General features: G+C 41.6%; 5 protein-coding genes across 7 annotated transcripts; 4 read left to right on the top strand and 1 right to left on the bottom strand.

The window, feature by feature from the left end:
- The first annotated feature begins 1382 nt into the window (after positions 1-1382).
- On the top strand, positions 1383-5469 carry LOC111568822 (molybdopterin synthase sulfur carrier subunit). Of its 2 annotated transcripts, XR_008599345.1 has the most exons (5): positions 1383-1530; positions 4168-4292; positions 4783-4913; positions 5027-5138; positions 5413-5469. XR_008599345.1 is itself a non-coding variant. In XM_035948343.2 (4 exons), the coding sequence occupies exons 1-3, from the start codon at positions 1456-1458 to the stop codon at positions 4907-4909; spliced, it is 327 nt and encodes a 108-aa protein (XP_035804236.1). In that variant the 5' UTR covers positions 1383-1455; the 3' UTR covers positions 4910-4913; positions 5027-5140. The 2 variants fall into 2 exon arrangements, 1 of the variants encoding a protein (XP_035804236.1); XM_035948343.2 differs by lacking the exon at positions 5413-5469 and having other exon boundaries at positions 5027-5140.
- LOC111568821 (molybdopterin synthase catalytic subunit) lies at positions 4889-5994 on the top strand. Its single transcript, XM_023270650.3, has 5 exons — positions 4889-4913; positions 5027-5138; positions 5413-5569; positions 5651-5774; positions 5904-5994. The coding sequence occupies exons 2-5, from the start codon at positions 5027-5029 to the stop codon at positions 5985-5987; spliced, it is 477 nt and encodes a 158-aa protein (XP_023126418.1). The 5' UTR covers positions 4889-4913; the 3' UTR covers positions 5988-5994.
- On the top strand, positions 5992-10676 carry LOC129350939 (probable E3 ubiquitin-protein ligase ipaH7.8; the record flags this gene model as incomplete). Its single annotated transcript, XM_055019117.1, has 1 exon — positions 5992-10676. A coding segment is annotated over one exon (1110 nt), but the record flags the coding sequence as incomplete, so codon positions are not given.
- A 1876-nt stretch (positions 10677-12552) lies between these two features.
- On the bottom strand, positions 12553-13479 carry LOC129350940 (paraneoplastic antigen Ma1 homolog). The gene has a single exon (XM_055019118.1). The coding sequence runs from the start codon at positions 13477-13479 to the stop codon at positions 12553-12555; it is 927 nt and encodes a 308-aa protein (XP_054875093.1).
- A 2690-nt stretch (positions 13480-16169) lies between these two features.
- Positions 16170-25701, top strand: ugcg (UDP-glucose ceramide glucosyltransferase). Of its 2 annotated transcripts, XR_008599373.1 has the most exons (11): positions 16170-16568; positions 18035-18179; positions 18469-18571; positions 18694-18795; positions 18868-18980; positions 21120-21298; positions 21380-21466; positions 21792-21899; positions 22272-22350; positions 23030-24284; positions 24348-25701. XR_008599373.1 is itself a non-coding variant. In XM_023271407.3 (10 exons), exons 1-10 carry the CDS (start codon positions 16471-16473, stop codon positions 23198-23200), a joined length of 1185 nt encoding a protein of 394 aa, XP_023127175.1. In that variant the 5' UTR covers positions 16170-16470; the 3' UTR covers positions 23201-25701. The 2 variants fall into 2 exon arrangements, 1 of the variants encoding a protein (XP_023127175.1); XM_023271407.3 differs by having other exon boundaries at positions 23030-25701.
- Positions 25702-25996: the final 295 nt, after the last annotated feature.

Here is a 25996-nt window from a genome sequence, read left to right on the forward strand (position 1 = left end):
TGTGTGTGTGTGTGTGTGTGTGTATATATATATACATATATATGTATATATATACACACACATATATATATATATATGTGTGTGTGTGTGTGTGTGTGCGTGCAACATACAGTTGTCTTACTGAGGTGTTCTGCATCTCCAACATTATATAAAAAACTTCCATTTGCAAAGAACCGCAGTGCAACACACAATATCTGCTGGGATGTGAGAGCATGACTGTGGTTGGTAATATTGCAAATGTAAGGACGGATGAGGTTGTATGTAGATTATGGACTGTGATGTGAAACGGTACCGCTCTAAAAGATAACTGTCCGGAAATGCGAGAACATCTATGCGTGGTCTGATAACAATCTCCCGACAAATATTTAATTCTCTACAGTAATTCTGCTCCTTCATCTACTGGATCGTTAATAAACGGACATGACATTTATAGACGGCAGAACGAGGCTCAAAACTCACCTGCTGAATGAATGAATGAATGAGGAAATCTAATGGCGTGTGGCTGAAAGAGGGCAGAGACAGAGAGAAACTCGAGGTTTACTGAGAAAAACCTGGTCCCGACCAGGTTAGATTCATAGAGTCTGTTACTATGGTAACTGACCGAGAGTTTAAGTTACCTCTCTTTGTGAAACAGGCTAGCGTTACCCCTCTGTCTCTGGTTTGAGTTACCTCCCTTTGTGAAACGGAAAACTGAGTTTCCCTCATTTCAGGGTTAACAAACTCAGAGTTTTCACTAAACCTGCTTCGTGAAACGGACCCCTGGAATGTATGGCACACATCATATCTGACACTAAAGCTGCATATAAAGTGCATTAAAAGCGGCACCGATACGATAATAAACATTAACTTACTGAACTATCAGATTCCTTTCAGTGTCTGCTGGTAGAATCAGCCGAAGCTCCACGGTGACATCACTTCACTTTAGCCGTGCTAGGAGCTGACGTCAGGCAGGAATCCTGGATCAGGTATTGACTACTCACCTGGACAGCCTAGAGCCATTTGACAGCTCAGTCCATCAAGTAAAAGCAAAGGCTGTTGTCATTACTTTTACTTGGTGGACTGAGGAAAAAGCAGTAACAAAAGGAAAAGACAATGACAAAATGGAAAAATAAAAGGAAAAAAGTGAAAAGGGAAAAGCAAAGACAAAATTTACGTTTTTATTTATTTATTTATTCTTTTATTTATTTATGTTTACACATTTATTTCCTTATTTAATTATTTCTCTTTATATTTACACCTTTATTTCCTTATTTATTTATTTATTTATTTTTTATTGTGGCACCCCTGTGACTCCACAGTCAACAGGAGGGTGAGTTTAAAAAAAGAGTGTTTTAGGGTTCAGGTGATTCGTTGACGTTCCGACGTCACTTACGTGCGTCAAACATCACGACTCACGTGACCGAACCACCCCTCGTCACAGCGGCTTTGATACGTTCTCTTCCTGAGCTACTGCGCATGTGTGGGAGCCTCGGTGTCAGAGGAGTAGCACCGGGTGAACGGTCCGTCTGGTGGTTCTTCATGACTGCCCAGGTGAGTCCTGGAGCTCTTCCTCTCCTGCAGGTGTCTAGATGTTCTCCAGACTCCGTCCTCCTGGTTCCGTGTTTTAGCTCTGGTAAACCCCGAGCAGCTGAAAGAAACAAACGTTAGGAAGTGAAGCAGTGGCTGATGAGGAACTTTAGGAACTCTCTGTCAGCTGGAGGAAACATCTGAACACGGAGCTCTGCAGCAGCTGATTTCTGACCGGAAGTTCACAAACACGCTAAACCCAGTGAGGTTCGGTGAAGTCGGAAAGATCTTCACAGATTCGGACTTCCGGTGTCAATAACTCGTCGTTTTAGGTTGTCAAAACATGAACGGTGAATGTTTCCATCGTTGTGAGGCAGACAGTTTGATCTACAGTACAGCAGGAACAACCTTAGCGTGTATGAGGAGTAACAGGAATAACATTAGTGTCTGAGGAGTAACAGGAATAACATTAGTGTCTGAGGAGTAACAGGAATAACATTAGCGTCTATGAGGAGTAACAGGAATAACATTAGTGTCTGAGGAGTAACAGGAATAACATTAGCGTCTATGAGGAGTAACAGGAATAACATTAGTGTCTATGAGGAGTAACAGGAATAACATTAGTGTCTATGAGGAGTAACAGGAATAACATTAGTGTCTAAGGAGTAACAGGAATAACATTAGCGTCTATGAGGAGTAACAGGAATAACATTAGCGTCTATGAGGAGTAACAGGAATAACGTTAGTGTCTATGAGGAGTAACAGGAATAACATTAGTGTCTGAGGAGTAACAGGAATAACATTAGCGTCTATGAGGAGTAACAGGAATAACATTAGTGTCTATGAGGAGTAACAGGAATAACGTTAGTGTCTATGAGGAGTAACAGGAATAACATTAGTGTCTGAGGAGTAACAGGAATAACATTAGCGTCTATGAGGAGTAACAGGAATAACATTAGTGTCTATGAGGAGTAACAGGAATAACATTAGTGTCTGTGAGGAGTAACAGGGATAACATTAGCGTCTGTGAGGAGTAACGGGGATAACATTAGCGTCTGTGAGGAGTAACAGGAATAACATTAGCGTCTGTGAGGAGTAACAGGGATACATTAGCGTCTATGAGGAGTAACAGGGATAACATTAGCGTCTGTGAGGAGTAACAGGAATAACAGCGTCTGTGAGGAGTAACAGGAATAACATTAGCGTCTATGAGGAGTAACAGGAATAACATTAGTGTCTAAGGAGTAACAGGAATAACATTAGCGTCTATGAGGAGTAACAGGAATAACATTAGCATCTATGAGGAGTAACAGGAATAACGTTAGTGTCTATGAGGAGTAACAGGAATAACATTAGTGTCTATGAGGAGTAACAGGAATAACATTAGTGTCTGAGGAGTAACAGGAATAACATTAGTGTCTATGAGGAGTAACAGGAATAACATTAGCGTCTATGAGGAGTAACAGGAATAACATTAGCATCTGTGAGGAGTGACAGGGATAACATTAGCATCTATGAGGAGTAACAGGAACAACATTAGCGTCTGTGAGGAGTAACAGGGATAACATTAGCGTCTATGAGGAGTAACAGGGATAACATTAGCGTCTATGAGGAGTAACAGGGATAACATTAGCGTCTATGAGGAGTAACAGGGATACATTAGCGTCTATGAGGAGCAACAGGGATAACATTAGCGTCTATGAGGAGTAACAGGAATAACATTAGCGTCTATGAGGAGTAACAGGAATAACATTAGCGTCTATGAGGAGTAACAGGGACCGTCTGCAGATTACAACCAGGAGACACAAATATTCAATAACTTCACTCTGATGCTCTGTAGAGTCTCCAGAATCCTTCAACTGCCTCAGCAGCGATTCTGGAGACACTACAGGACTTTAAGACACACAACAGGATGACTAGATGCACAAAAATATTTTGAGCCTTGTTTTTGTCGTTTCATGTATTGTTTTTGTCATTTTCTGTCTTGTTTTTGTCATTTTGTCGTTTCTGTTGTTTTGTGTCTTGTTTTTGTCATTTTGTCGTTTCTGTTGTTTTGTGTCTTGTTTTTGTCATTTTGTGTCTCGTCATTTTTTTGTTTCGTTTTTGTCAGTTCGTGTCTCATTCTTGTAATTTTTTCTTCTTTTGTGTCTCATTTTTGTCATTTTGTGTCTCATTTTTGTTGTTTTGTGTCTCATTTTGTGTCTTGTTTTTGTTGTTTCGTGTCTTGTTTCTGTCGTTTCGTGTCTCTTTTTCTCATTTTGGGTCTGCTTTTTTTCATTTTGCTGGGTTCATATTCTCCAAATAATTCTGATCAGGTTTATATGAAATACTCATTTTTATGTATTATTGTTTCTCAAAATTACATTTAAAAAAACAAATCAGTGTCTCATAATAACAGTAATAATAATAGTTATATAATATAATATAATATAATATAATATAATATAATATAATATAATATAATATAATATAATAATAGTAATAATTAGTCTTTTTTAGACTCTAAATCTGATTCTGTTCCTAAATAAATTCTACTAAAACACAAAACGTAAAAACGTGTGAAGGTTTTCAGTCATGGTTAATAGCTCTGACTTTCGGCTGGTTTTCTGAGCTGTAAAGTGTCAGTGTGGTGTTTTATTGTGAAAGGGTTTTCCTCCTCAGGTGCTCGTGTTGTACTTCGCTAAGAGTGCCGAGCTGACCGGCCGGAAGGAGGAGGAGCTTCCTGACGTCCCGACACCAATCAGCAGCGGTGACCTCTGGAGGCTGTTGCTACGGCGACACCCGAGGTGCAAATACGACTACAGATCCATGACACACGTCAGAGCATCGCAGCAACCCGGAGCACGAGAAAACGTTAAAATACACATCATAAAAACTGTCACACAACATCAGAAAAACATCAGAGAAACGTACTAAACCACGTCACAAAGTTCATCATAAACCATGTCACAACAACACGAGAACCGTCATACAACACGTTACAGAACTTCAGACAACCTCATCAAAACAAGACAACACATAACATAAAACACGTCACCACATGTTAATGGCACGTGACTAAAACACATGTTAATAACATGACTAAAACACATCATAGCATGTTAATAACATGTGACTACAACATGTCATAACATGTTAATATCAACATGTGACTAGAACACGTGACGACACACTAGACTCCTGAAACCATGTCAGAGCGTGATATAAAGAGCCTCCCATCACTACATCATGTTCCAACTTGGAATGAACACGCGTGTTCTGCTGTTTGTGTCTCAGGCTGTCAGCGCTGCAGCATCACGTGGTCTTGGCGGTGCGTCAGCAGTACGTTGCCGTGGGCGACCAGGTGGTGACTCTGGCGGACGGAGACGAGGTCGCCGTGGTGCCGCCGCTCAGCGGAGGATAGAACGGTACGGTAATCAATAGATCCTGATCAATCACTGAACAATAAAAGGCTGATCGATCACTGATCAATAGATCCTGATCAATAATTCTTCTCATTGATCGACTGTTCTCTGATCAGATGTCGGAGGAGTCCAGAGACGTCTTCAAGCTGAGCCGTGATTGGCTGTCTGTCCAGGAAGTGGTTGACGCCGTCAGCAGCTCTTCCTGTGGAGCCGTTTCAGTTTTTATCGGTTTGTATTGATCGGTTATTGATTTTTTCATTATTCAAAGGTTCAAATGTTTTTTAGTAATTATTCAGAATTCTGAGGAAAAGATCAAATATTTAGTTAAATATTTATTAGTACTGGGCAACCATTAAAATGTTTAATTATTATTATTATTATTATTATTATTATTATTCATAAAAATTAAAAACTAGGAGACAGAATCCAGAGTTTAACATCAGCTCAAGACTGTGTGTGTTATTGTGTGTTACTGTGTGTTATTGTGTGTCTGTGTGTGCAGGTACGACCCGTGAGGACCAGATGGAGGGCAGGAAGGTGATTGGTCTGGAGTACGAGGCATACGAGTGCATGGCCCAATCAGAGTTCACCAGGCTGTGTGATGACATCAGAGCCCGCTGGCCAATCGTGAAGCACATTTGTGTCCACCACCGGCTGGGGTGAGATGCTAATGCTAACACTAACGTGTGGTCTGAGGACCAATCAGGCTTCAGTTCCTCACCTGTGCCTCCTCCCCTCAGGTGGGTGAAGGTGGGCGAGGCCAGCGTTGTCATGGCGATCTCGTCTCCTCACCGCGGCGACGGCCAGCAGGCAATCCAGTACGGCATCAGCCAGCTGAAGGCCACGCTGCCCATCTGGAAGAAGGTGAGATGAACCAGCCGGTTATTGATCAGGTCATTGGTCAGGTTATTGATCAATCTACTGATCAGATTATTAATCAGGTTATTGATCAAATTATTGATCAGGTTATTGATCAGTGATTGTGATCGACAGGAAGTCTACGAGTCGCAGGACGCCGACTGGAAGGAGAACGCCGAGTGTTCCTGGTCGACTTACAGAGAGAGAAATAAAACCTGAATAACGAGCTGCTGGTCTTCAGTTCCTCTGTTCAGACATCCCAGAACTAGAAGAACACGCTGAAAACATCCCAGAACTAGAAGAACACGCTGAAAACATCCCAGAACTAGAAGAACACGCTGAAAACATCCCAGAACTAGAAGAACACGCTACAAACATCCCAGAACTAGAAGAACACGCTGAAAACATCCCAGAACTAGAAGAACACGCTGAAAACATCCCAGAACTAGAAGAACACGCTACAAACATCCCAGAACTAGAAGAACACGCTACAAACATCCCAGAACTAGAAGAACACGCTGAAAACATCCCAGAACTAGAAGAACACGCTGAAAACATCCCAGAACTAGAAGAACACGCTACAAACATCCCAGAACTAGAAGAACACGCTACAAACATCCCAGAACTAGAAGAACACGCTACAAACATCCCAGAACTAGAAGAACACGCTAAAAACATCCCAGAACTAGAAGAACACGCTAAAAACATCCCAGAACTAGAAGAACACGCTACAAACATCCCAGAACTAGAAGAACACGCTACAAACATCCCAGAACTAGAAGAACATGCTACAAACATCCCAGAACTAGAAGAACATGCTACAAACATCCCAGAACTAGAAGAACACGCTAAAAACATCCCAGAACTAGAAGAACACGCTAAAAACATCCCAGAACTAGAAGAACACGCTAAAAACATCCCAGAACTAGAAGAACACGCTACAAACATCCCAGAACTAGAAGAACACGCTACAAACATCCCAGAACTAGAAGAACACGCTAAAAACATCCCAGAACTAGAAGAACACGCTAAAAACATCCCAGAACTAGAAGAACACGCTACAAACATCCCAGAACTAGAAGAACACGCTACAAACATCCCAGAACTAGAAGAACACGCTACAAACATCCCAGAACTAGAAGAACACGCTAAAAACATCCCAGAACTAGAAGAACACGCTACAAACATCCCAGAACTAGAAGAACACGCTGAAAACATCCCAGAACTAGAAGAACACGCTGAAAACATCCCAGAACTAGAAGAACATGCTACAAACATCCCAGAACTAGAAGAACACGCTAAAAACATCCCAGAACGAGAAGAACACGCTTAGAAAAAAAAACCCATTCATGATCAGTTAGAAGATTTGACAGAAAACTGTTGGTTTGCATTTAACAGTTTAACATCCAGAGCTAAGGTCAGGTTTAGAGTTTAGAGCAGGAGAGTCCAACTCATCAGCCTCCGTTTATCATTTCCACATCACAACTTCCAGATCACAGAGTGTCTACAAAGGAACACAACATTTAGTCACATCTGGAACTGAACCACAGAGGATTTACTGGAGGATCAGAACCACAAAAATCAGACAAACGACAACAAACAACAAAAACAAGACAAAATATTACAAAAATGAGACAAACGACACAAAACAAAACAAAAGACAAAAAATAGACAAAAAAATTACAAAGCGACAAAAAAAATGAAGTAACAAAAATGACACAAAAAATGACAAAAGCAAGGAACAAAATGACAAAAAATAGGCAAATGACAAAAGTCCATCCATCCATCCATCCATCCATCCATCCATTATCTATACACCACTTAATCCTCACTAGGGTCATGGGGGGCTGGAGTCTATCCCAGCTGACTCAGGTGAAGGCAGGGGACACCCTAGACAGGTCACCAGTCTGTCACAGGGCTACATACAGAGACAAACAATCACTCTCACATTCACACCTACGGGCAATTTAGAATGATCAATTAACCTCAGCATATTTTTGGACTGTGGGAGGAAGCCGGAGTACCCGGAGAAAACCCACGCATCCACAGGGAGAACATGCAAACTCCATGCAGAAAGATCCCGGGAAAGCCGGGACGCGAACCAGGGATCTTCTTGCTGCAAGGCGAAAGTGCTAACCACTACACCACTGTGCAGCCCAAAAGTCAGACAAAAAAAGACAAAAAACAACAAAAACAAAATATTACAAATACGAGACAAAATGACAAAAAATGAGACAAATGTCACAAAACAAAAAGAGACAAAAAATTTGACAAAAAAGTTACAAAGCGACAAAATAAGACAAAAAAACACAAGCAAGTCAAAAATGAGAAATGAAACGACAAAAACATGAGACAACCGATAAAAGTTAGACAAAAACCAAACAAAACAAGACAAAAATTACAAAAATGAGACACAAAAGAACAATCTAGTATCTTACTTTCTAATCAAAACAACTTGTCATGGTCTAGAAATTATTTTAAATTTATAGTTTTACTAATTTACAATCTGCAGTTAATGTCTTCTCTGGAATTTTCACACTTTGAGGACCGGATTGGACCCTCTGGAGGACCGCTTTTGGCCCACGGGCCTCATGTTGGACACCCCTGTTCTAGAGGTGTAAATATTGGATGTCACTTATTATTAAGACTTCAATTCAGGTTTTACATCAGATCACAGGACTGGATGTAAAATGATTTTCAAAAAATGTGAATTTTGGTGGAAAAAAAAATACTTTGATAAACAAGTTTTAATATTTTAACAAATAACAACAATAATTTGTTTGATTTAATTAATTAATTACATGAATAAATATAAAGATTATCTTTAAAACATCCATCACCTGGACAAGTCATCACTAGGGGGCGAAGTCTAGCCCAGCTGACTGAAGGTGAAGGTTCACCTGGACAGGTAACAGTCTGTCACAGGGCTACATATAGAGACAAACAATCACACTCACATTCACACCTACAAACAATTTAGAATCACCAGTGAACCTCAGCATGTTTGTGGACTGTGGGAGGAAGCTGGAGAACCTGGAGAACACAGCAAGGAGAACATGCAGACTCCATGCAGAAAGACCCCAGGAAGGCCAGGATGTGAACCGGGTTCTTCTACCTGTGAGGTGGTGGTGCTGTCCGCTGAATCACTGCTACAATATTTTAATTTTATGGTTTAAAGTTTGATGAAAGAGTTTGTTTTTTATTAATTATCAGAAAACTTTTAAAGAATTCTGTACCGTCTTGAGGAGAATAAACTGGAGTTTCTTTCAGCTTCCTGTTCCTCACCTGCACAGGTGAGTCAGAGCTGCTCAAGTACATCACCTGGTGGTCACTGCTGGAACTACAGATGAGTGTCACTGTCGGCTGTTTCCTGGAGCAGTCGAGGAAGAATCAGAAAGTAGTGAAAAAAAGGGGTTGTTTTGCGTGTCTTTGTGGTTGTTTTGCAAGCCTGGAGTGGCTAATCAGGAGGACCGGGACAATTCCTGGTGGGCCGGTGTTAACTTTTTGTTTCGTTTCGTTTTTATGGCTCTGGCTGATCATTATGCTGCTACAGCTGTCTCTGGGCCGCCTCCGCCTCCACTGGCAGCTCTTTTTTCTATTTCTTGCAGGCGCGTCCTGACGTAACACGTCCGTGCACACGGTCGGTGTGTTTGAAAGATGGAAAATAGAACGAGCAAGGATGGTGCGAAGAAGGCGAGAATTAAAAAGACTAAATCTCTGGAAACACATGCAGCTAAATGTACTGAAATTGTAGACTTTTTCACTAAAACGAGCTCGTGGTTTGAACACAAATCGACAAATGAGGACGATGAAACGGGACGGCAAGATGTTGAACTTTTCCTGCAAACCACCGTTCAAGTTAATTATCAAGTCAGTGAACTGTGTGGCAAATAACATAACATTACAGAATTTAAATAATAGTATGATGCAACGCCACATCACTGGGAAACTTTGTCTTGTAGCTCCTCAGAGTCAGAATAAAGGTCCAGCACCAAGCAGCAGAGCGGGAAGCAGGAGCTCATTCAGTGCATATTATTAGAATTAATATAATGAAGAGTATGATGTAGACCTGCTCTACATGAGAAGCCCTGAGATGATTCAGAACTACATTAATGAAACTGACCTGAACTGATCAGATGGCTCTGTAAAAAGGGGAGATTTGTGCTGAGAATTCTGAGCATTTTTAAAATGTGATTTAGTGTCAGAAGCAGAGCCAGTAGTGATGAAGGGATTACTGCTGTCAGTAAAGGAACAGGTGAACTGCTGTAAGAGAGTGAACTAGCAAGCATTAGTTCCAATATAACCACTTTATATGCCCAAATGATAGCAGTGACCTGTTTTATTTTAGATCATTAAAAGTAAGATAGTAAATACACAAAGTCCACAACTCAACGCAAACAGAATGAAAGTAATATGAAATAAGACTGCATATTTAGCCATTGAAAGTATCTTAATTGGTTAAGTCTAAATGTGCGTACAGATTATTATTTTTTATTGTGATACAGATGCAGGTGAGTCTAGAGAAACTGGAGGAAGTGTGAAAGGAGAGCAGAGTCTCTCAGGGACTGATTCCAGCAGCAGAACCTGAACCACAAGTTAGGAAGGAGACAGATGAAGATGAGTCGGTTGATATTTTGATTTCTTTGCTCGCCCTCAGTCACAGGATGTACTTACATATATTCAGATGTTGTAAATAATAGTGTTGGAGATTTGCTCTTTAACTCATGTTCTCATCATGTTTATGAAATCTAAGTTGTGATTCAACTGTTTCCTTGCAGAGGAAAAAGAGATGATAGTGTTATTAGAACGTACAACTTTTTATTCTACTTTTTATTTTTTAAATGTAATATTTTTATTTATTCTTTTTGTAGCCCTTATTTACTCACTGAATTAAATGAGTGGGCTTTGGGTTCTTTTACATGTAGTATTTACTCTTTAATATTTTAGTTGTAATTAATTGGATCTAGGATTGGCTAAAGTTGGCACTAAAATAATACAAATATTGACCCCAGCTATCAAATTGGCAAGAATTAATGTCAAACACAAGGTAAAGTGATAATAAAAATAACAAATTTAATTAAAAGATGAAAAAATAAATTAAAAAACACCTTATAGTTTTGATGTCACCACAGGCACAGTAAATTAATCCCCCCACAAAATGAATTCCCCACTCCAGGCAATCCAAACAATTGCTGAGAGAAATTACTGTCCAGTCCTATAAACTAGTCCTAAGCCGGCACACTACCTACGATGCAGGCCTGTGTCGATGCTCGGGAGCGTGGAGACCAAAAACACAAAGGTCGCTTCACTCAGCGAGCTAAACAAAATTACAGTACCTTGTGAAAACGTGTCCGACGATTTTGTCCAGGAAAAGGCACACTTAGCTTAACAAGGGCAAATCCGGGTCCAAGAACAACGCATCAACCATGGCGATGGCTTCATCAGTCCTCCTTCTCGCTGTCTGGTCGGCAACGATCCTCTGCGAAGTCTCCCTGGTCCCGCCAAGTTGGTGGAAACGGCAGCTCACAGTCTCTTTAGCGCATAGCTGTGTTAGCCCGCGCTCTCCGTGCTAACTAGCATGTAATAAAGCAGCACGACACCGTTCTCGAGCTTCGAGTTGGAGCTACACGATGTCCTTCCACTTTACTCCATCAGTCTCAGAAGCAGCTTCGTCCATTAATCACGACAGCTCGCTTATTCCAAGGAAAATGTCCAAAAGCAAAAGTTAGCTCGTTACACTGCAGCCGTCCCTGATGCATGCCGAGTTCAATTTGTCCGGGTTTTTCCTGTTGCGCATATGCCTCGTGTTACCTTCACTGACCATCACGTAAAAATGCACGTTTCACAGATACTGTACCATAAACAAAATAATACTTTGTAATAATGTTTTTTAAACCTTACAAATATATTTATTAACCACTTTACCATGAACTGTGACTTTGAATAACGTTAAACCTATGAAATAAATGATTTTCTTGCCATTTATAATATTTCACTTAAAAGTGTTTTATCACATTTTTACCCGGGTTACACCCTCCTCCCACTAAACGTCTGGTGTCCCCAACAGACTACCATAAAACTAAATGAACTTGGGAAGTAGTATGACCCTTAAACACACATTTTTTAGTCTTTGCCAATAGTAATTACAACACCTCTATGAATTATAGTAATTGGCTGATCTTTAGCTTTTCCCGGCTCATCATAAGTTAACCTAACTACTGGTTTAACTTGTCTCTTTGACCTTAGCTTTGGAGTGTCAGCCAGTTTGTTACGAGGTGCTTGTCTTAGTTTTGGGGTTGTGGCAGACCGCGAAGCTCTGGGATTCAGCTCTCGTTCTGGGGCAGAATCTTCATTATCTTCTTCATCACGGTCTGACCCTTCTGGTGTAATCACAACTGGGTTTGTCTCATTTTCACTTTCTTGAACAGACTCTTCATCCTCCATTTGGGATTCCACATTGTCACTTTCATTGTTTGAATCATGTTCATCACTGTCATTTTCTTGATAATGGACAAGAGTCTCTTGTGGAGCTTCTTGAGATTTAAGAGCCTTTCTCAATTCTTCTCTGACAGTTTCACGAGTGTAATAGCGTTTTTGGGGCTCATAACACTCGTACCCTGAGGATGAATCAGAATCTTGTGACAGTTCAGGTTCAGTAACAACAATGGACTGCTTTGGTGTCTTAGCTTTTGTTTTCTGCCTGACTGAACAGTTCATGTCTTCTTCAGGAATTGGCAATCTTACATGTTGGCCAATAGGAAGAATGTGATCTCTGTGGATGGTTTTAAGACCACCACTCCCACTTTCTTTTCTCAGTGCGTATTTCACTTAAGAGTTGGAGAAACGTTGGAGGGGATGATTTTCTTTCTCTCAAGCGCAGCTGGATCAGCATGAGATCAGAAGCGACAGCTCCTCTCAGAAGTTGTTCTAGGCGAGCTTGGTCTTTGCTAGAAGCTGGAAAGCCTCCTCTTTGAATGACTTTTGCGAGGGCTCTCTCCAGACGCCTTAGAAAATCAGACAGTTTTTCGCTTGGCTGTTGTTGCATGAGCCGGAAAGCGAAATAGAGATCATCTCCAGACTCAGCACTGCCAAATGCACTTTCCAGTGCTTCTAAGTACTCAGTGGGACTTGCCTCGGGGTCTGCTTCACGGACGGATTTGGCGATCTCCAGAGCCGGTCCTTTTAAGCTTTCCATCAGCCTGCGCCTTTTCTCTTTATCCGTGCAGTCACTTTCCTCCACCATGAGCCATGCCTGTTCAAGCCAGTGGTCAAATGGTTCTTCACTGGGAGGAACTGGCAAGTTCCCTGAGAATAGTCTCAAACGTCGATAACCACCTTCCGCTGGTGGTTTACGTGTTTTCTCCAATAAATCACCAACTGCTTGTAGGATAGATTCAGTGGAGTTTGCAGGGCGATCAGGACTTGGTGATGGACGAGGGGAGCTGGAGAGTAAGCCTTGAATATCATCCATAGTTTTCCCTTCAGCATCCAGCAGAGTTTTTAACTTCAGTGTGAAATCGTCAGCAACTTTGGTTTCATTGAGTGTTACTATCTGCCAGCTCTCACCACTGTCTTGATTGAACACTTCTTTGGGTGCATTGTCTTTAGGGACATCCTCTTTGCATTCACAGAGCACCAGTAGACAGTTCAGGGAAGTGTGGAACAGGCGGCAAAAAGTTAGCTCGTTACACTCCAGCCGTCCCTGATGCATGCCGAGTTCAATTTGTCCGGGTTTTTCCTGTTGCGCATATGCCTCGTGTTACCTTCACTGACCATCACGTAAAAATGCACGTTTCACAGATACTGTACCATAAACAAAATAATACTTTGTAATAATGTTTTTTAAACCTTACAAATATATTTATTAACCACTTTACCATGAACTGTGACTTTTAATAACGTTAAACCTATGAAATAAATGATTTTCTTGCCATTTATAATATTTCACTTAAAAGTGTTTTATCACATTTTTACCCGGGTTACATTTTATTTCATTTTTAACTTTTGGGTATCTGTGAACACTTATTTGAACAGAATATAGATTCTGATATTGTTGTATAGAATAATGTTGGAGATGTGCACTAATGTTGAAATAAATCCACGTTGTGAAGCAAGCCTTTCTGCACTGAATTGGAACTATTTTAGAAAAACACACCGAATTACAAGCTTTACAGAACAATGCGCTATTGTAGACTTAACATGTGAGGTTATAATTACATGATTTTAATAATAATAGGTGATGATCTAAAGTGGGCCGGTCTGAAACTCCAGGGCTGAAAATGAGTCCCACTCCGGTCCTGACTGGATTCCATCGTTTCCTCTCAGCATTCATAAAAATACGTGATTTATGTTTATTTAAGTTTATGTTAGGTTTTAAAAACGTTTACACAAAGAAGAAACTGCTCTCTCCAAATGCTTTTGTTGTTGCCACGTACTATTCATTTTGAAAAGAAAGGACACATTCTGAACTCAAATTTTCCTTTCTATTGTCACACTGCTTTCAGACAGACATGCCTTTGATATGGAAGTGGTGGTGTCTTCTTCTCATGGAGCGTTTCCAAACAGAGGGGTACGACAACCTGAAACAAAACGTGTATATAAAGTTAGGAGTTCACTTGCACTTCATCAAACTGATAACACACTATCAGTGCCATGTCTGTAGAACATCTGGTAACTACATTAAGTTCATCAGACTGTGGATGGCCGTCTTTGTCCAGAGTATTTGGCATTTTTTACACCAGTGTATTCGCTTTTTCCCATTATTTATCTTAGATGAATTTTGTTGTTTGAAAGGTACAGCCAGAGGTTTGCTTTCTGTACTAATGAAGCCAGAATCCTGCTCCAGGGAACCCTGAAGCCTGTTACAGAGCACCAAGGCGGGGCGCCATCACTGATGAAGTTCCGTTCCATATGCAGGCTGTCACTGAACGCACCGCAAAGGAAACCAGACTGGTGGACTTCATGTCACGTAAGCAATTCAGTCATCGTCTACGTTCCCAGGACTTCATTACTCAGTCCAACCAGAGCTCAGCAAAACAGTTTTTCAACCTGGAAGTCATTACAGCAGAGTCTGAATCTGTCCCACTGATTCCCCCAGAGGACTTCAAACGTCTTTTAAACACTATGGAATTATCATCTTTTAGGACTTGTTCTTGTTCTTAGAGTTTTTACATTTTAACGTCATTGCTTGGCATCTATGTTGTGTTTAGTCATGACTCTGTTTGTCAGGAACTCAGTGTTATTTTGTCTAGTACAGGTCCCTTAGTGTTGTCTGTCAGTGACTCCGTGTTGTCTTGTTGTGTTATTTGAGGACAGGTCTCTCTTGAGAATGAGACTCAGTGTCTCCTGTATAAATAAAGGCTAAATAAAATGTTCTGGTTTAGGTTCACATATAAGAAGCTGAACTCACAGAATTTACTGTTTTTATTTTTAAAAATACTCAAACTGATTAATTCTGAGAACAGTTATCTGGTTATCGATGAGTCAGAAGTTTTCATCAGTCAGTTGCTTCATACATGGAACTGGGAGGAATCAGTGACTCACCTGCAGCTGGCCAGGTGTCTGACGTGTTTCCTGTCCGGTTCATTCATTCACCACATTAAGATGTCTGGAGAAATATTCTGTCCTCACATTTAGTCAGGTTAATCAGTGTTTCATGTGATGACTAAATGAACACAGCAACCTCAGTATTAAACACGTAAATCTGTGCTATTCATCTTATAGCTGTGAAATCACAACAAATACAGAATAGAAGTTCAAACTGGTTGACAATGTAAAATAAAATACAATAAAAAATGTTGAAAATTTGTCCACAAAGGAACCAGAATAAATATTTAAATGGTGGAAAAGTGTACGACAACAGATATCTGTGGAACGAAGATATTTTAACTGATTAAAATAATTTTTAAAAAGTATTATTTTATGACCACACAGTGAAAATGAGATAATCCTTTATTGTTCCCCACGCCGAGGGAAATTCACATTGTTACAGCAGCTTATTTAGCAATAAACATGATAATAAAATAATAACATAGTAGTATTAACAATATGTATATAAGTACAGTATTGACACACTGTAAACAAAACAATATAAAGTGGCTTGAAAAAATAACTTTATAAAAGTGCAATTATGGGGATCAATAAAAGGGGATCAATAAAGGTTTAATCTAATAGAAACATTATTTACTGTTTTACCCTCTCTTTTTTTTACAGTTGACATTTAAATTAATTCTTCAGTTTTAATAGAGTTCATCTGTGATTTAAGGAAACAGGTAAAATCTGTAAAATAGCAGTAAATACTTTTAAAAAATCAGTCAAAAATGTTCCACTACAAAATAAAAGCACCTTTTAAGCGCTGCAGAGCTTTTATTTTGAAACGGTGCGGGGCGGTGCTCGGTGCTTCCTCCGTCTCTCCGGTGGTCAGCTGACCGTCGGTCGGTCTGCTGACTGTCAAACCCGAGACTCGCACCACGACCCGGACACCCGCACCTCCAGGCCGAGCCCGGTCTCTGAGTGCCCGCCAGCGGAGCTCTCGACCCGGACTGGTTCCTGCAGTCCTCCGCCGTCAGCCGGAGGTCGAATCTTTAGGCCCGAACAGGCCCAGCTCGTCGCTCCGAGAGCCGGAGTCTCTCTCTGGGCACGGTCCGAGGCCGCCGGTCCGCCGGTAGATCCCCCCCGAGCCCGTGTGACCCCGTGAACCGCCATGGCCGTGCTGGAGGCCGCCATGCAGGGACTGGCCGTGTTCGGCTTGATCCTGTTCCTGGTGCTGTGGCTGATGCACTTCATGTCCATCATCTATGTGTGAGTGATGCTAAGCTAACGGCTAGCAGCTAGCCGCTCTTTGCTGTTTCTCGCTGCGTTTGTGTCTCTGACCGAGTCCAGCGGAAAAATTAATCCCGGTTTGTGGCTCCTCCGGGCGTGTAGCTGGACGTGAGGCGGCTGTAAGCCTCGGTGTGGACGGTTAGCTGTGGGGCGTTTTCCTGGTTAGCCGCTGGCCGGTTAGCTCAGTAAATTCCGCTCCGTCGGCGTCCCAGCAGCTTCTGAGAGCTAATTAAACTCATAAATGATGTAAATAATCATAATAATTGGGCCCTAACGACGTAAAGCGGATTTATTTGTTGGTATCGATGATTTTTAAGGTTCTAACTCGGTTCTGCGGCTCGTTAGCTTCAGCTGATAACATCCTGCTGTCACACCGAACCTCGTTTTAAACACAGGAGTTCTAGTTCCGTTGTGTCTACGGCCTTTTCTTCTCAAACCAGGGAAATATTGGTGAAGTTCTGCTGCTTCTGGCTCTGTCGGTCTTTAATTCGGCTTTAACTAAATTCACTAGTAACGTCTGAAGACCTTGAATTCCAGGGTGTTTCCAAACCTTACAGGCTGTAGATCTGGAAACATTCCAGCAGCTGCAGCTTAAAGCGACCGGTTTTACAGCGGAGTCTGGTCCATGGATTGTTGGAGAACTGGCGGTCTGAGGGATGCTCCTCGGTTCCTCCAGCTGAAGGTGGAGACCCAAACTGAAGAAGCTCACATTCCTCAGTTTATTTCTCAATCATTCGCCTCTCCACCGTGACAGAAGAGTTCCAGAAACAGTTCTTATGTAACTCTGAGGGCTTTACCAAGATTATGGAATTTTCAGAGGAGCCTCCAGATCTTTAAAGGACCGACTGCTGCAGATTTATGGAAGAATTCCTTTAAACCCCGAAGAGACATGACCAGGTTCAGAAGAGAAGTGACTGAAGAGTTACAATGTTTGTAGGAAACATTTTTAGATGAAGCAGGTCATGTTACTGAAGCTCCACCGGAGTCACTGATGTTCCTCCATCAGACCATCAGACTTCCATCAGTCCTCCATCAGACCATCAGTCCTCCATCAGTGAACTCTGCGTGAAGCTTAATTATTACTATTAAACTCATTAATTACATCACTGCTGTCGCTCAGTTAGATAAGATAAGATAAGATAAAGTTCTTTATTTCTCCCCACTCCAGGGGAAATTTACATTGTTACAGCAGTTTTATTTACAATATATACAAGGGTGGCAAAATTTTTTAACAGAAAAAATAAAAATAAAGTTTAAAAGTGCAGAGATGTGCAGTGCAAGAATCAGGTCGATGATAGAGAACAGGCGACATTTCTGATTGGTTCATTATTCTGTCTGACCTCCACCTGTCTGTCTGTCCGTCTGACCTCCACCTGTCTGTCTGTCTTACCTCCACCTGTCTGTCTGTCTGTCTGACCTCCATCTGTCTGTCTGTCTGTCTCCAGGCGTCTCCACCTCCACAGGAAGAGGTCGGAGGTGAAGCAGCCATTCGGGCAGCTGGTTGGAGTTTCTCTGCTGAAGCCTCTGAAGGGCATCGACCCGAACCTCATCTCCAACCTGGAGACATTTTTTACACTGGACTACCCCAAGGTGAGGACAACTGCCCCGGCCCAGTCTTGAGGTGTTACAGTTGCCCCATTCAGGTCTGGGAGTAAATGATGTAGATGAACATAAATACAACAAAATGTCCTGAAATGTAAACACTAGAATAAATAGTTTAACATGAAGAGTTCCGTGAGGATCAAACTGCATCGTAGTAAACAGGTACCCAACGACCACCCAACTGCCCCCATCAGGCTGCCCTCTGCCTGCCCTGTTGCCCCCCTGGTTGCAATGTTGCCCCCCATGTTGCCCCTCTAACTGCCCCTCTGTGTTGCAGTATGAGATCCTGCTGTGCGTTCAGGACCAGGACGATCCGGCCGTTGATGTCTGTAAGAAGTTGTTGGGAAAATACCCCAACGTTGACGCTCAACTGTTCATCGGTGAGCAAACATTGTTGTTGTTGTTGTTTACTGGTTGTTGATCTGTTTTCACCCAGGAACATGTGTGATGAATAACCTGTGTTAGCAGCTAACATTAGCACGTGTTGCTCTGTGGTTCTCAGGGGGGAAGAAAGTTGGAATCAACCCCAAGATCAACAACCTGATGCCAGGCTACGAGGCGGCCAAGTACGGCCTGGTGTGGATCTGCGACAGCGGCATCAGAGGTGAGCACCACCACCAGGGGAACGCTGTCACTGCTGCGGCACGCATGCTAACGCTAACTCTCTGTACGGCAGTGAAACCTGACACCCTGACAGATCTGACCAATCAGATGACGGAGAAGGTGGGGCTGGTCCACGGGTTGCCGTATGTCGCCGACCGCCAAGGGTTCGCTGCCACTCTGGAGCAGGTAAGACTGAAGGCCTCTAAACTCCAGACCAAAGATACCGACGATGAGAGAATTGTGGCGATGTCTTTGGTCTTGGCTTTAAATCGGTGGTCCTACGTCGCTGTGAGACAGGTTCAAGAATGGCTGTTGTCATGGCGACCAAAGACAAGCTGCCATAGAATTCTGGGTGATCATCTCACAGTGTGATGCTGCTGGACCTATGACAACTAACTAACCAATAGAAATGCAGGATGAAATGACGTACTGATCAATAAACCCAGAGATGATTTGTGGCAGCAAAACGCATTGAAACAAATCTGTGGGATTTAAACAGAGAAGACAGACCTTTTAGATGTGTCCTCCAGTTCGGACCACAACCAGACAAAAAAGGACGAAGCATGGAAGGATGTAGCGGCTCCCAGGTTAGTAAGCTAACATTAGCGTTTGGGATTTCTCTCCAAACACATAAATATCAGCAGGGCGAGGGCTCCGTTCATGTTTGGCTAGTTTCCCTGTGATTGTAGGGTTCGTGTTTGGCTAGTTTCCCTGTGATTGTAGGGTTCGTGTTTGGCTAGTTTCCCTGTGATTGTAGGGTTCGTGTTTGGCTAGTTTCCCTGTGATTGTAGGGTTCATGTTTGGCTAGTTTCCCTGTGATTGTAGGGTTCATGTTTGGCTAGTTTCCTGTGATTGTAGGGCTCATGTTTGGCTAGTTTCCCTGTGATTGTAGGGTTCGTGTTTGGCTAGTTTCCTGTGATTGTAGGGCTCATGTTTGGCTAGTTTCCTGTGATTGTAGGAGTTCCGTTTATGCTTCGGTTGTTTATTTTTCATGGTTGGTCGGCACACGCTGATGACGACTTATTCTTCATTCCCGTCGACTCACGTACATCGTATGCTGAGATTCAGCTGCGTTTTCATCATTAATTTGCACAGAGCAAACTTCACGTCGTGCCCAAAGATTACTAGATTCATGTGGTACAGTGTAGGGTGGAGGGAGTTGCTTCCCCAAGTGAAGGAGTTCAAGCATCTCAGGATCTTGTTCATAAGTGATTGGAAAATGGAGCTAGAGATGGAAAAGAGGACTGGTGCAGTGTCAGCAGTAATGAAGGTGTTGTACCGAACCGTCAAGGTGAAGAGGGAGCTGAGTCTCAAGGAGAAGATTTCAGTTTACCATCAATCTACGTTCCAACCCTCACCTATGGTCATGAGCTCTGGGTAGTGACCCAAAGAATGAGATCGTGGATACAAGCGTCTGAAATGAGCGTCCTCCGTAGGGTGTCTGGGCTCAGCCTTAGAGATAGGGGGAGAAGCTCAGACATCCAGAGGGAGCTCAGAGTAGAGCTGCTGATCCTTCACCTCTAAAGGAACCATCTGAGGTGGTTTGGACATCTGATTCAGATCCTCCAGGGAGACTTTCTTTGGAGGTTTTCTGAACACGTCCTCATGGGAGGAGACCCCGGGGTAAACCCAGAACCCTCTGGAGGGATTATGTATCTCATCTGGCCTGGGAACGCCTCGGTCTGATCAGAGATTCACACTGCTGCAGATCCCCTCCTGGTTTACAGAGCGGATGGAAATGAAAACGTTTCTCCACTGTCACTCGAGTTCTGAACATATTTTGGGTGTTTTTTAAAATTTTTTTGTCTCCTACAACGTCCGTTACAGTTACATGCAAATGGAAAAACATGCAAATTAGGTAGATGACATCATTTAGGACAGCCAATAGCGACTTTCCTTACAGAGGAGTTGGCACCACTGGGCCTCTCTCAGGCGGAAGGTTTCTGCACCTCCAAATATTTCTATCAACGCAGCCTTAAACACGTAGAAAACATGGAGGAAGAACAGGAGCTCCAGCAGCAGCAGATCAGAAATCCAGACGTTTATAGGATTGACCACCCAGAGATCACCATGGTAACCGGCTTATCAACGATTCATGGTGTGATATTAAACCTAACTATTGGGTAAAATGTCGTGTAGTATGTGGTGTAAAGGATGGAGAACTTGCTCTCCTCCAGTTCAGTCCTGTGGTGTGTTGAGGTACGCTGCCCCCTGCAGGTTGGGAGCAGACCCAGGACAGCTAACCCAGGCTTACAGCATGCTAACCGCTAACTGCTTCAGTGAGTACAGATGGATATGCTAACATGCTAACACTAACCTGTCCAGGTGTACTTTGGGACGTCCCACCCTCGCTCCTACATCTCGGCTAACGTGACGGGGATAAAGTGTGTGACGGGGATGTCGTGTCTGATGAGAAAGGACGTGCTGGATCAGGCCGGTGGATTGGTCGCCTTCGCCCAGTACATCGCCGAGGATTACTTCATGGCTAAAGCTATCGCTGACAGGTTAGCATGTTAGCGTTAGCGTGGGCTTTCGTCGTTTTCACGTTTGAAACACTCCCTCATCTTTAGCATTTCTCTCCTCAGAGGGTGGAAGTTCTCCATGGCAACACAGGTGGCGCTGCAGAACTCTGGGTCATACTCGATTGGCCAGTTCCAGTCCCGCATGATCAGGTGACCTCAGAACTCAGCGCCTAATTGGCTGTTCATGTTGCTGTTTAAAGTTTCCTCCACAGCTGGTGTGTAATAATCTAAATCTGCTTTAAACGTTCTGATTGGCTGCTTCTACAGGACCCATTTGTTATTATTATTATTATTATTATTATTATTATTATTATTATTATTATTATTATTATTATTATTATAAGGAGTAAAACCAGCAACACTTCATAGTTCAGCAGGAAGCAGCTGATCAATCAGTTATTGATCAGTTTATTGATCAGTAGCAGCTGGTAATTGTGTCCAGGTAGACTAGGTGTTAATAAAGTTTTGTGCCCAGGTGGACCAAGCTGAGGATCAACATGCTTCCTGGGACGGTCCTGGAGCCCGTCTCTGAGTGCTTCCTGGCCAGCCTCATCATTGGCTGGGCTGCTCATTACATCTTCAGGTAGGGGGCGGGGCTTCATCTCAACCTCACCTGGTCACTGTGATGTCACAACATTCAGCAGAAACTTTATTGATCCTCCAACTGAAAACACAACAGCTGTGTGTTGCTTATTGTTTGTTTTCATTTATTATTATTGTTGTTGTTTATTGTGTTTGTTTTCATTTGTTGTTTATTGTTATTAGTTTTCATTTATTGTTGTTTATTGTTGTTGTTGTTTATTGTGGTGTTTATTATTGTTTTCATTTATTGTTTTCATTTATTGTTGTTTATTGTTATTGTTTTCATTTAATGTTGTCGTTTATTGTCGTTGTTGTGTTGCTTATTGTTTTCATTTATTGTTCTCGTTTATTGTTGTTGTTTGTTGTGTTCCAGGTGGGACATGATGGTGTTCTTCATGTGTCACTGTCTGGCCTGGTTTCTGTTCGACTACGTCCAGCTGACCGGAGTTCAGGTTTCCTCCTTTAATCTTCTTTCTCAGAATATTTTAAAGGATTTAAAGTTTGTTTACGTTAAAAAAAGAAGAGTTACTTAAAAATTGTGTGAGTTGAAAAGTTAAATAAAAATTACAACAAAAATTTAAATGTTAATCATTAGTCATTAAAAAGGGAAAACTGTGAAATTAACAGTTTGTCTCCGTTTTAGTTTCGTCTAAAAAAGTTAAATTAGAATTCAAACATTTTCAGAATATTAAAGAACTAAATATAAAAAAAGTCAATGAACATAAAAGTGAAACAGAAATATTTTTGGTCTGAGTGATTTTATCTGTTATTTCTCACATTCTTTAAAAAATACATTGATGAGAAAATAATTTCCTGAAAATAAAAAAAATGTGAAATTTAAATTGAATTCACAAAAATAAAACTAATAATTGATAAATGGAAAAAATAGAAATAAAGGTTGGTTTAAAAGTGAGTTTATCTTTTATTTCTCAGCTTCGGCTTCATGAAAAAAATATTAATTTCAAGAATTTAGTGAAAATTAAAAATAAAAAAAAAACATTAAGTAAAATATTTAAATGTTCTCACAAAGCAACTGATAAATATGACAAAACGTAAACGTGCACGACAGAATGAGACGTGATTGGTGATGTCATGAGATGATGATGTTATGGCGTGATGATGTCATTGCAGGGCGGCCCGCTGTGCTTCTCCAAGCTGGACTTCGCCGTGGCCTGGTTCATCCGGGAGTCGATGGCGGTGCAGATCTTCCTGTCGGCTCTCTGGGACCCGACCATCAGCTGGAGAACCGGACGGTACCGGCTGCGCTGCGGAGGTACCGCCGAGGAGATCCTGGACGTCTAGTTACCACAGCAACAGGCCCCTCCCCCTCCACAGAGAGCCGGAGTCAGAGACTGATGTTTGTTTTATATGAGACGATACTGAAGTAAGGGTGTGTGTGTGTATGAGTGTGTATAAGAGTGTGTGTGTGTGTGTGTGTGTGTGTGTGTGTTTGTGTGTGTGTATAAGAGTGTGTTTTTAACTATTTATGTTTCTTTTGGTGCTAAAAATAAAAGACAGCAGAAAAAAACAATGAGAGAGCAGGAAGGAAGAAAGAAAACAACACAAAAAAATCCAGAGTGTCGCATCGCACTGAATTATCTGATCTTTGATCAGGAAGAAAAGTAGCCAATCAGGAGGGAGGTGAAGCACAACTCTCCACCCGGTTGGCTGATTATAACGTTTTCGTGTTTCTTAAAGTTTTGTTGGGATGCAAACCAGAGACGAACCAGCAGATGTTTTACTCTGAATCAAAAAAGAACATTTCAGCCTCCAGGTGGGTTTAGCTCCACCCACGTCCCACCTGTCACCTGCAGCTGCCACTCCCGTCATCGTGTGTAAACATGTAAACAATGAACCAGAAGACAGTTCCTCCCGAACTAGTGTTTGTTTGCCAGCATCATCTGAAATTAGCTAATGTGTGACATGAACTAGCATTAACTGAAGCTACCTAATGTTTGTTGTTGGCTAGTTTAGGCTGACAACTGACATTAGGTAGCTAAACATTAGCCAAAGCTAATATTCGCTAATGTCCTGCTAGCTAGCTAAAGCTAATATTTACTCATGTGGAAACCAGCTGGACTTCTCTCTGGGAGGTTTCAGCTTGAGCTAACATTAGCTTTAACTAGCTAGCGTTTGTTATTTACCAACATTATCTTAAATTAGCTAATGTGTGACATGAGCTAACATTAGCTAAAGCTGAAGTTTAGGGTTACAACAAACATTACGTAGCTAAACATTAGCTAAGGCTAATGTTTAGTCATGTAGAAACCAGCTGCACTTATGTCTGTCTAAGAAGTCCAGTTGGATTCTACTGAAAACATGCTAATGTTGACTGATTACAAACATTAGCCAACATTAGCCTAAACGAGCCAACAACAAGCATTATGTAGCTAAAGCTAATGTTAGCTCATGTAGAAACCAACTGGACTTCTGCATGAGCTAACATTAGCTTTAGCTAGTCAGCATTTAAGTAAGTTCTAAAAGGACAAAACGATGAATTAATGTCAGAAGATTTAACCTGCAGCTTAATCGGTAATATCTGTTAGCGTGTTAGCTTAGCATTTAGCTCCACACAGCTAACTTAGTAACTTAGGTCAAATCCAGTTGATTTTTCAAAGTAAAACATTTGTGGTGAAGTTTAAATTCTCTGCTGTTTGCTTCCATCGTTTCTGCCAAGGAAAAAAAATTAAAATACAAATAATTTTAAGTTGACTTTTTGCCCCCAAAAAAAGAGCAAAAAGAGTGTGCAGCCGTTTGATTGGTTGAAAACATATGATTTACTGAAATAAAGAGTGTTTAGGATCACCGTTTGGAGGAAAATGTTACTTGTTCTGCGTTTCAGCAGTCGATGGAAAGTCGATTTGAGCCAATAGTGGAGACAGTTTTTACCGTCGCGTTCTTTTGGAGTTAATGGAGACAGGATGGCAGCTTGAACGACAAAATCATCCCAACTATAAAAACATTGCTGTTACAGAACCGACATCTTTGAGGATTTTAAATGTCGGCAGGATCAAAAAAACGTTTATTATTCCCTCGTCTGACCAAGTTAAAGCTACCTAATGTTTGTTAGCTAGTTTAGGCTAATGTTGGCTAACATTTGTAATCAGTTAACGTTAGCTTGGTTTTCAGTAGAAACCAGCTGGACTGAAGAAGCTCCCAGAGAGAAGTCCAGCTGGTTTCTACATGAGCAAACATTAGCTTTAGTTAGCTAGCATTTGACATTAGTGAACAGTAGCTTTAGCTAGCTAGCATTTGTTATTTGCTGACATAATCCAAAATTAGCTAATGTGTGACATGAGCTGACATAAGCTAAAGCTACCTAATGTTTGCTGTTAGCTGGTTTAGGCTAATGTTGGCTAATGTTTGTAATCAGTTAACATTAGCTAAAGCTACCTTTGTTTGCTGTTAGCTAACAAAGTCAGAAAAGTCACCACAGAAGACAAAGGAAACAAAACCGGCTGATGAGAGAATCTTTGTTGATAAAAATGTTTTTTTAGTGAATCCAGTATTCTGACGCAAAACGGTCGAAACATTTCACCCGTCTAACACAGGACCAAAAAACAGTCTGAACACTGTGTGTGTAGGTGTGTGTGTGCGTGCGTCTGTGATCATGTTTCATAAAGCTGTTCTGCTTCACTCTTAGCTGTTAGCGTAGCCACTTGGGGTTTGGTTGATGACATCAGCTGTGATGTTGGACGAGCCCCCTCCCCCGACGTTATCGGCTACAGTCTGCAAACCGACCAATCACAGTTGAGGATTGTGTCAACACAGGAACAATAAAGTTTTATCCTTTCAAAGCTGAACTTCAAGTGGTCTGTTTGGAAACAGTGGGCGGGGCTTGTAGAAATGAAGTGCAGCAATTGGTTGTCAGATTTCTTTATTCAGTGATTCATGCTACAACGTCCTGTCACACTTTCAGAATAAATAAAAACTCAACAAACTGTTTTCAAGTTGACCCTCCTGCCCCCCCACTTTCCCACAATGCACCACGACTACTTTACATTGGCTAAATACATTCAGTAGAAAACAGTTTGAAAAAAGACTTCTGTCAGTTTAATGCACTTAAAATAAAATCAGTTTCAGAAAGAAGTTCAGATG

This window comes from Amphiprion ocellaris, chromosome 17 (assembly GCF_022539595.1).
Source record: "Amphiprion ocellaris isolate individual 3 ecotype Okinawa chromosome 17, ASM2253959v1, whole genome shotgun sequence".
Taxonomy (NCBI): Eukaryota; Metazoa; Chordata; class Actinopteri; family Pomacentridae; genus Amphiprion; species Amphiprion ocellaris.